A 9,993-nucleotide genomic window follows, 5' to 3' on the forward strand; every position below is an offset into this window, starting at 1 on the left:
CCATGGTAATTATTTATATGGAAGCTGTTGTTCTTCAGTCTCATCTACCCTTCCCCTTTTGAAAAATACTGAATTAACTTTGAATGCTGGTGTGAAAGTAGCACTAGCCTGGCATAAGCAAGGCCCTGCTCTGACGAGATGGATTTGACAAGCTCCTCCAGACTCCAAAACCACTTTCTTCAAGACCCCGTCATTCAAATTCCTATTTCAAGTCAGACTGCTAACAGTCCTTGAAAGATAAAGCATAAAACCCCCCAAACCAGCTCCCAAACCCCAATCAATCATCACAGAGCAAGACCTCCGTAATATCACTGCAAGTTTATAGTCTCAACACAATGCAGAAAAAGGGCGCAATTGTGGTTCTAGAGCTTCTTTGTTGAAAAAAAACAAACACCTCAACACTCTGTCCCAGAGTCAGGTATGACACTAAGCCACTGGTAGGCCAGCTATCCTTAAGGAACTGTCCAAAGGAATTCATGGTACTAAAGAAATTCTTCACTGTTCAAAAGGGTAATACTGCCACCTACCAGGGAAAGCCAAAATACAGGAGCAGGTCACCACATCCAAAGAAGCATTTCTCCGGCTATGAACAGCAAAAGATAGAGACAACTGAAGTCACATTCTTCTTCTGCCTTTTGTCACTGTTCCGTTGTTATACAGAGGCTTGAGCTTGCTGGAGGGCATTTACTAGAAGACAGCATTCAATTACGTCACGACAGCTCACGTGCATTTTATAAGCTGGTGTGTATCAGGGACTACTCCAAACGCAGAGCATGATTTCAGACCCTATGCACTGGTTTGATGGCATGGCTTAAACGAAAACTTAGTAATAACAGGGGCACTGAAAACATGCTGTGTGAGTTCTCTCACAACTTCCTGTGTCCAGGAGGTGGATGTTTATGTCAGTCACTTCTTGGCAGGATGACAGCTCAGCTACCTGAACTTCTATAAAGCACCCTACCCTGATGCTGCAGGACTGGCCACCTTAGAGATCTCAGAAAGCATTTCTCTGCTTCCTGGTCATACCTACCTAAAAAAAAATAGACATGGTCTATTAATTAATACCCAAGTCTGAAAATGCACATAAAATTTAACGCTGAACATAAAGGTTTGAGTCACCACATACCCACCCCATCACCTTGTGCTCTGAAATCCAGAAAAGTGTCCAAGTGACATTTGTACTAAAGACACAAAAACTGCATTGCAGCCCGTCACCTGGACTATCCCCAGCCTGCTGAGATCACCCATAAATTCTTAGTCTATTCCTCAGTGTAATACTGGACAGTATCACATGTTCCTACTACTGCTTGTAATTTTGAAAGAACAGGGCTAAACATAAGCTAGACACTTCTGCTGACAGGTACATGGCTCAGGAGTGATCCCTCATCAGCACAAGAACAGAAAACTGCAGTTAGTCAAGATTCTTTCTTTAACTGAACAGTACATGTCATGCCTGCAGGCTGTGCCTCTCTGCTCATGTGCACCTGCAGAGAAATTCCTTTTCATGCTAGTAAAACATTTTTACAACAAGATGTCTGGGACCAGACCTGTGAGGAGGCAGCTGCACTACCTGCAGGCACCCCTTCCCTTCCCTGTGGGACACGTGAGACTGGGGAAGGATCCAGTTCCCCAAGCACTGCTCCTGCTGTAGCAGTTGGCTGGACAAGGAAAATGCAGAGCAAGGCAACAGGCATCATTTCTGAATCTGGGCTACAATGTTCTGCACATCACTAAGACTCTTCAGTACAAGCCAGAGCTGTGTCTGACACACAAGCGACAAACGTCTTGAATGCAGACATTCTGCACAAATTCTTGAACTCTGTGTGCCATTACAAAGCTCTTTTGAGGCAACAAAAATAACCCCTTTAGTATCGTGGAGGAACCAGATGACCCTTTTTTCTCAATGGCCATCAATAAAAAAACAGTGAAGGATGATACCAAATCAAATTGGCTACTGAACTGTGATAGCAGGAGAGCTCTAACAGGCAGTCTTGATGGCCTTAGCCACAACACTTCTGCCTGAAACAAAGTGGTAGGAAAATGCTCCAACATACAACGCAATTATGAGTACAGTGCATATACAACTAACAGTTATTTAAAGAAAGCAACAGATGAATAAAAATAGTCCTAGGAAGGTTCTACGTTCTGAAGAACCCCTCGATCAATCCTGAGCATAATGAAAATCTTCAGAAGGAAAACACAGAAGTCAATGATGACACTTTTTAATTTGATATGGTCATACTTTGTGTCAAAATAACTTGTCAATAGAGTAAGACAGAACTAGAGAACAGGCAAGTTTCATATTTACAGTCATTCAGAAGTAATAGTGTCAAAGCCTATCTTGAATAGTGGTGACAGAAGCACAAGAACATACAGAGAATCACCTTTTTTAGAACATTATTAGAATTTTATTACATTATCTTGCTAACTATTAAAAGAATCTGTTGCATTTTTTACTGCCTGATTCTAATTCACCAACTCCTCAAAGTGATTTGCAATACAAAAAAAACAAAAGCCACTTTTTCTGTCTGTAAACAACAAAACCATCCACTTTTGTTTTCCCAGACATAGCAGAGTTCACACTAATGCTTTACTCTTTACCATTAAATAAAAAAAATAAAGAAAAAAACAAACAACAGTTGGGCAAAGGGAAAAAACAGACCAGGTCAGTGGAATCATTCAGTTGGATTCTGGATGACAATCAGGAAGTAGTCTTTATCTGGAGAAAAAAAGAAATAAATTACTCTTTCATTGTTGATATTTTTTTCACAGCAACAGTAAAACTCAATATTTTTTGTATCTCCCTGGTATGCTGTGAGAACTGTAAAGTTCTGACATTCATTCTCACTGAGCAAAACAGGACTGGCATGTCAGATCACTTATTTTTGAGTCTTACAGAGAAAAGGCATCAGATTTAAGAACTGCATGCTCCCAAGGCAATTGAACTTAACTCAGTTTGTGCCTAGGAAGTAACTGTAACTGGCACATGCAGTGATGGAATCAAAATCAGTGGTGCAAGATGGTGACTTCCTCTATCTCACAGGCAGGCTGCTGGGCTGCAGTGACAGTAGCTACATTTTTGCTGGAGCAATGCTCCTTCCTCTCTGGTTTCCACATGAAGGATGAAAAAAGCCTGCTTCAGCATACAAGCCGGAGCCTGCCTTAACATCTGCCTGGCCAGTCCCTACAGAGCACCCTACTGCAACTGCAGTCTCCTCCTCTGCCTCCCATCAGCACAAGCCCACAACAGAGCCAGCGCAGCATGGAAGAGCAAAGCTGAGTTCCTGCCACATTAGTGAACTCATTGCTTCTCATTCTATAATTTGATTAAAAAAAAGTTGCTGCTGATATAACTGTACAACTCCTGACTACACAAATGAGTTCAGAGTCGAGCAAATCCAGAGGAGGCCACAGAGATGCTGCGAGGGCTGAAGCAGCTCTGCTCTGGAGAAATGCTGAGAGAGCTGGGCTTGTTCAGCCTGAACAAGAGAAGGCTCCAGAGAGACCTTAGAGCAGCTCCCAGTGCCTAAAGGGGATACAGGAAGCCTGGAGAAGGACTTTAGACAAGGGCCTGTAGGGACAGGACAAGGGGGAAGGGCTTTAACCTGCCAGAGGGGAGACTGAGATTGGACATTAGGAGAAGCTCCTCCCTGTGAGGGTGCTGAGGCACTGGCACAGGGTGCCCAGAGAAGCTGTGGCTGCCCCATCCCTGGCAGTGTTCAAGGGCAGGTTGGACACAGGGGCTTGGAGCAAGCTGCTCTAGTGGAAGGTGTCCCTGCCCATGGCAGGGGGTTGGAACTGGATGAGCTTTAAGGTCTTTTCCAACCCTAACCATTCCAATTCTATGATTCTACAGCTAGAATATGCTCTATTACATTTCTCTGATCTGGAAAGATCTATTGGATTGCTTTATCACTTAGCCTGCAGTGCTGAACTGAAACTTCTCTCAAAATACATTCCTTTACAACTCTTGTGTTGTAAAGGAAAGACACAAAGCATGAGAAGCTGCAACATGCTCTCAAAAACTATCTGACACTTTCTACTTTGATCAAGATGAAACAAGGAAATTTCCCACATTCAAACACGAAAAAAGCAAACTTAGGTCAATGATAAGTTTCAACCTTGAAGCAAGCAGAACAGCTTATTGGTAAAGAAGAGATTACACAATATGAACAGAGCAGCAGGCAGAACTTTTCTCTCAGGCTGACAGCATCAACCTCATGAGAATTCTGCTGGATTCCCTGAAGCCTCCTTTGTCCCCACTCACTTTTACCTGGTGCTACCATGATCTCATTTTTCTTGGAGCGAATCCTCAGGAAGGTGAGGTCATTCTGGGGGTCGATGTCTCGCACGGTGCTCCTCGCTTTCATGATGAAGCTGTGCATGAGGCCTGCGTACTGAATTGTTGTGGAGTTGTCCATAGTACTTTTGATAGGAATACCTGCAAGGAACAGGGGACAGAAAAGGTCAGCGACAAAACTCCAGACCTAACTCTGCCTTGGGCATCAGCAAGTCCAGCTGGGGTAGCTATTTATCCTAGCAGATGTTGCCCCTACACCAGGGATTAGAAGTGGTTTTTTTAAAGGCTTAAAGGAAGAACTTGAACAGAAATAAGATGTGGAAAGGCTAAGATCTGGAACCACAGGTGTAAGTGAGAAGAACTATTTACCTCTAGTACCACCAGTGCTTTACTGATGCTTTTTCATTTATTTATGAGATTTATAAATATAAATAACTAGTAACAAAAATAAATTCAGGGTGGGTGGGGGGAAAAGAAATAAAAATGTTTCAATTTTGTTCTCCTAAATGGGAACTTCTTTTCCTACCAGAAAGGCTCCTGAACCTCACAGTTAAATGATTTTCAAGTAAGCCAGGCTGGCATCAGCACTGACTGTAGAGGACATCACCTGCTGCATCATATTGTTAAGAAGCTGAGGCTCCAACATTTAACCTAAGAGTTGAGGCAGTCCTGCAAGGTCCTTGTGCACCAGCCAAGAGGGCAGACCCACTGTCTGGCCAGAGCTTTCCCTCCCTTACACTTCTGTCACCCATTAGACATGTTTTCCCACAAAAAGCCAGCCAAAATTCAGCTCCCATGTCAGAAGAGTGCAGCAGCCAACTACCAAGTTTCTGACACGGCAGAAAAACTGCTGCAGGTGGATGTTCAAATAAGCACAGCTTCAGCCTGGACAGCACAATCCATCATTCATGACCATGAAAAAACAGTGAGCAGGGACACAACGTGCATACAAGCATGCAATGATCTGATCTTCAGAATATTCATATACAGAATCATAGGATCACCTAGGTTGGAAAAGACCTTTGAGATCTTCAAGTCCAATCTCCACCTCAGTACTGCCGAGGCTACCACTAACCCATGTCCCTGAGGGCCTCATCTGCACAGTTCGTGAACACTTCCTGGGATGGTGATTTCACTATCTGTCATCTTTTTTAAGGATTATTTCTAGGAAATATTCAAATTAAACTGATAATCACACAATATTAAGAAGTTGGGCTGCTCATGGTATATTCAGAGTGCTCTGGATGAGTCTGCTATGTTGGACTCTTCAACTCATGAGTCCCATGAGGCGACAAGCATCAGACAGCTCAAGTCCACCAAAACAGCAGTATTCTGGGCATGCACAGCAGCAAGACTGCAATGTCAGGAGCTCTTTTAGTGCTACTAATAAAGGCTTTGACAGAACAGTCTCAGACACTGCCATAACTCAAATATTTCTATGCTTTTGCAAAATTTTTTAATGTATTTATTTCCTAAAATAACAAAGTGAACTTGCAGAAAAGCAGAAATGAGAATTGAGTTTTCTCTTGTAACCTAACTACTGTCTGTCTTTTGATTACACGTATATCTTTACTAAAGACAGAATGTAACCTAAACACAAGTATAACAATCAGCAGCCCTTAAAAGTGCACAGCTGGAACTAGCTGTATCTCAGCAAACCGAGAATGACATCGTACCTTCCGAGTTCACAACAATGATTCCCTGCACTCCCTTTTGGCTCTGAATTCGCTTCAGTGTTTCTTCCACCTCAGCCTGCAAACAGAGAAAGCACAAATCAAGAGAATATTACAGCTGCTGTTTGCCTTCCACCAAAGCTTTGTAATACTGTGCCTGAAAGCCACACAAAGATGCATCAGGCACATACCACCTACACTGTTCTACGCAGCTAAGCACCTGCACTTTGGTACTACCTTTTCTGCATGGTCTTTTCAGTTGTCTTCCGTCTTTGCTCTTCACTCCTCTGCGATTACAATACTGGGGAAACGTGGAACTCCCTCTAATCTTTCCCAACCCTCCTGCAACCTCCCACATCTGTTCCTTGCTGTAGGCTTGCAACTAGATGATTAGATTTGCTTAGTCAGGCTGCTGCAATTTACCTGTCAAACAAATATCATGTATGAAAACATATATGGAATTTATGAAAAGTAGAAGATACATTCTGAATGCAAGACCACCTTCCCTTTTATCAAATTAATGCTAAGAACAATCACAAATAAGGGTAAAAACAATAAATGCCATTTATATATATATAATTATGATTTGTGTTGGAATAGCTGCAAGATGCTCACAGAATCAGAGAGTGATCTGGGTTGGAAGGCACCTTAAAGCTCATTTAGTTCCAATCCCTTCCACTAGAGCAGCTTGCTCCAAGCCCCTGCGTCCAACCTGGCTTTGAACACTGCCAGGGATGGGGCAGCCACAGGTTCTCTGGGCACCCTGTGCCAGCGCCTCAGCACCCTCACAGGGAAGAGCTTCTGCCTGGTATCTGAACCAAACCTCCCGGGAAAGCACCCGCTGAACACGAACAGGGCCGCACCCGCGCGTTCCTAGCACAGAACCCAAACCCGAACCCAACTGGGGGGGACTGAGAGAAACCGGAGAGAGACCCAGGAGCTGCCCACAGCCGCGCAGCGCCTCGGACGCGGACGGACCCCGCTCGGCCCAGCCGCCGAGCCGGGCGGGGCAGCCCCGCTGGCCCGGGCGGTCCCAGGGCCGCGCATCTCCGCCTCACGAACGCGGGGTTTCGCCCTCCGGAGCAGCATTGAAGGCGCGCGTCCGGCGGCACCGCAGGGAGCCCGCCCTCCCCTCCTCAGCCCGGCGCCGACCCGAGCAGCGCGGCCGCGGGCTCACCCACCATCTTGAGCCGCCACCGCCCCGTCACGGCCCCGCGCTGCGCCTGCGCCCGGCCCGGAAGCGCTTCTAAGGGCGGGTGTTGGTGAGGTGAAGGCGGGTGAGCTCTGCCCTCGCATAACGGCGGCGGGCGGAGAGGGCTGACACACGTGGAGCACTGTGGTACGGTTCGGTCCTCGTTACAGGGAAAGGATGTGGATGGGCAGGAGAGGGTCCAGAGACGGGCCACAAAGATGCCCCAAGGAGTGGCCAGAACGTGAGGGAAGCCTTCGGACATGAAGGCTCAAGGCAGATGTTGTCACCGTATTGCAGTAGTTAAAGGGTGGCTATAAAAAAGAGTCCCTTTATACAGTGACTGCATGGAGGAGTAACGGGCACAAGTTACTCTTGGGGGGACGGAAAAAAAAGGAAAACTTTTTACACCAGAGAAAAATCACCCATTGGAATAGGCTGGATCCAATAGGTTGGATCGGGTCCCCAGCAATGGTCATGTTAAGATCTGGACATAAAAAGTTCTGGGACATTGTATCTGGCTCTGCTTTCCACAGAAAGGTTGACCACATGATCCTCAGCATCATTTCCAACCTGGTGTAGGTGACTGTGATTCCATGAACAATTCCTCGTACATGGCCGTGTTTCTCGCAGCTTGAGGAGCATCTCAAGAAACCTTGGTCAGCGTTGGAACAAGCCGTGCCCGATGGCAGCACCGGGCCAGGGGACCTGCGGCTGCCAAGGGGTCGGTGTGCGCACCCTCACCTTGGGTCCCTCGCCCGTGCCCAGCCCTTGCCCGCAGCTACAGAGAGCCTGAAAGAGCGCTCTGGCAAGGCAGGGAGCCCATGCGGGGCGTTTGGGATGTCCCAGCACTCAGTGCCAACAGTACCAGCCCCCTCCAGCCCCAGGAACCCAGAGCAAGTCGAAACCACTCTTCTGCCAACGCTGTTTGTGTGTGCTCAACAGCAAATACAAAGAGATCTTGGGTCAGAAGAAGATCAAGAAATGTATTTACAGAGCAACAAACACCACCACAGAAACTCCACAAAACAACCTTCTAACACCAAACTACAACTACCTTAAACTGCAACCTACTAAGTGCAGCTCTTCTACTAACTTCAAATCTTCTACAAAAAACAACTCTTCTACTAAAAAGTACAAAACAAAAACTATAAAACCCACAAATCTCCTGAAAAAAAACCAGCAACTCTTCTTATTAAACCATCTTCCTGCTCCCTGAAGACCCCCATCTCGGTCGTCCCTGGAAGCAAGCAGCACAAGGTCATTTCAGTGAGGCTGTGATGGTCACTGCGCTTGCCGCAGCCTGGGACACGCTGGGGAGAGCGTGAGTCTGCTGCGGGGCTCAGCCCCGGCTGGGGCTGCGAGCTGGGCTGTACGCGATGAGGCTCGGCTCGCGTGGCCCAGAGGCAGCGCAGGGCAGCGATGTGGTGGCGCTTGTGGCACCGGGCACCGTGTCCCTGCAGCAGGGTCAGCCCCAGCGCGGCAGCCCCCGAGCCACCCTCACTGCCGGCACTGGATGGGGGCACGTGCTGCCTTACCGCTGCTCACTCCATCTCCTCCTCCTCCTCAAAATAGATGTCGACATCCGTGTGCTCTTCCTCCTCCTGCAGCCCCACATGGAGCCTGCTGGCAGCCTCGTCCTCCGGCTCTAGCGTGTTGAAACAGCCTGAAGCAAAAGGCAAGCACAAGAGCGCGTTGGTGCTGTCCTGGGCAGCGGAGCAGAGCAGTGGGACGGGGCTCTGGGTACCCGGCCCCCTCTCACTGCCCGGGCAGGGCAGTGGGTCCCTTGGGGACGCCGGGGGCTCCTTGTCCAGCAGCACGAACCAGCTCTGACAGGCTGGCGGAGGATCCTGCGCCTGCTGCGCTTCAGCACCTTGCGGGGCGGTAAAGGCTTGAGGACCTGCCAGAGCAGAGGGCAGGGGTGAGCGGCCGTGCTCCCTGCCTGCGGGACCGGGGCACAGACCCAGCGCTGCGCCTGCCTCGGCACCCAGTGTCCTTACTCTGCGTTTGCAGGTCTTTTCCTGCTCGCTCCGGCAAGAGCTGGGCTGTGCTGCCAGCAGGACCAGGGTGGTCTTCCCGTGGGGCTGCACGGTGGCACCGAGTCGGTGACCGTGGAGCAGGGAACCAGGGACTACAGCAGGCAGCGGGACAAAATGGCTGGTAGCAGGGCAGAGGGCTTGGGGGTCCAGGAAGGGTCAGAGGGAGCGCAGGACAGGTGTAGGGTGCAGGGGCGAAGGTCTGTGTTGCGCCTCTCACTGGTAACGGGCAGATGCCGGTGGGACACGGGCTGCAACAACACAGCTCCGTGACACCGGAGTTCAGGACCAGCTGCACAGCAGGGGACACGGACAAGCCGTGAAGGGGCTGCAGCTTCATAGGGGACATGGGGCAATCCTAACTTTACCTCTTGTGATGACTGAAATACACTCTTGTGCTTAAATAGACAGTAAACTGGTTAAACGCTGTGCTGGCCAGTTCCACGGGGCCAGGACCCCCTGCCACAATCAGCCTGGGACCGAGCTGAGCAGTGCTGATGTGCTGCAGTTGGGATGCGTCCATGGGGGTGGAATTCAGCCCTGCTCGACTGCGGGATGCAGGTGGTAGCAGGACATGACTGCGTGGCCACGTCCTCCAGGCGGGCCTGGCACAGGTGAGCTCGTGTGAAAAGCTGCAGCCTACGCACAGCAAAAGCTGTGAAGGCAGCACAAGATGTGGTGCCAGCAGCGGGTGTCCAGGGGTGGAATTCAGCCCTGCCATGCTCTTTTGCCAGTGTGCAGGGGGCTGTGGGATAACTCACGGAGAATGCATACTCCCTTTCTACAAGGTTTGAC

At 48.7% G+C, this 9,993-nt stretch overlaps 1 protein-coding gene across 2 annotated transcripts; it reads right to left on the reverse strand.

Moving 5' to 3' along the window:
• Positions 1-2,206: 2,206 nt before the first annotated feature.
• Positions 2,207-7,229, reverse strand: DYNLRB1 (dynein light chain roadblock-type 1). 2 transcript variants are annotated; one of them, XM_057432374.1, is made up of 4 exons: positions 7,155-7,229; positions 5,977-6,052; positions 4,274-4,441; positions 2,207-2,719 (listed from the first exon to the last, which is right to left on the reverse strand). In XM_057432374.1, the coding sequence occupies exons 1-4, from the start codon at positions 7,155-7,157 to the stop codon at positions 2,676-2,678; spliced, it is 291 nt and encodes a 96-aa protein (XP_057288357.1). In that variant the 5' UTR covers positions 7,158-7,229; the 3' UTR covers positions 2,207-2,675. The 2 variants fall into 2 exon arrangements, with proteins under 2 accessions (XP_057288357.1, XP_057288355.1); XM_057432372.1 differs by having other exon boundaries at positions 4,268-4,441.
• Between the last annotated feature and the right edge of the window lie 2,764 nt (positions 7,230-9,993).

This window comes from Pezoporus wallicus, unplaced genomic scaffold (genome assembly GCF_028554395.1).
Source record: "Pezoporus wallicus isolate ANWC-B61680 ecotype Strahan unplaced genomic scaffold, APGP_CSIRO_Pwel_v1 contig_8090, whole genome shotgun sequence".
NCBI lineage: Eukaryota > Metazoa > Chordata > Aves > Psittaciformes > Psittacidae > Pezoporus > Pezoporus wallicus.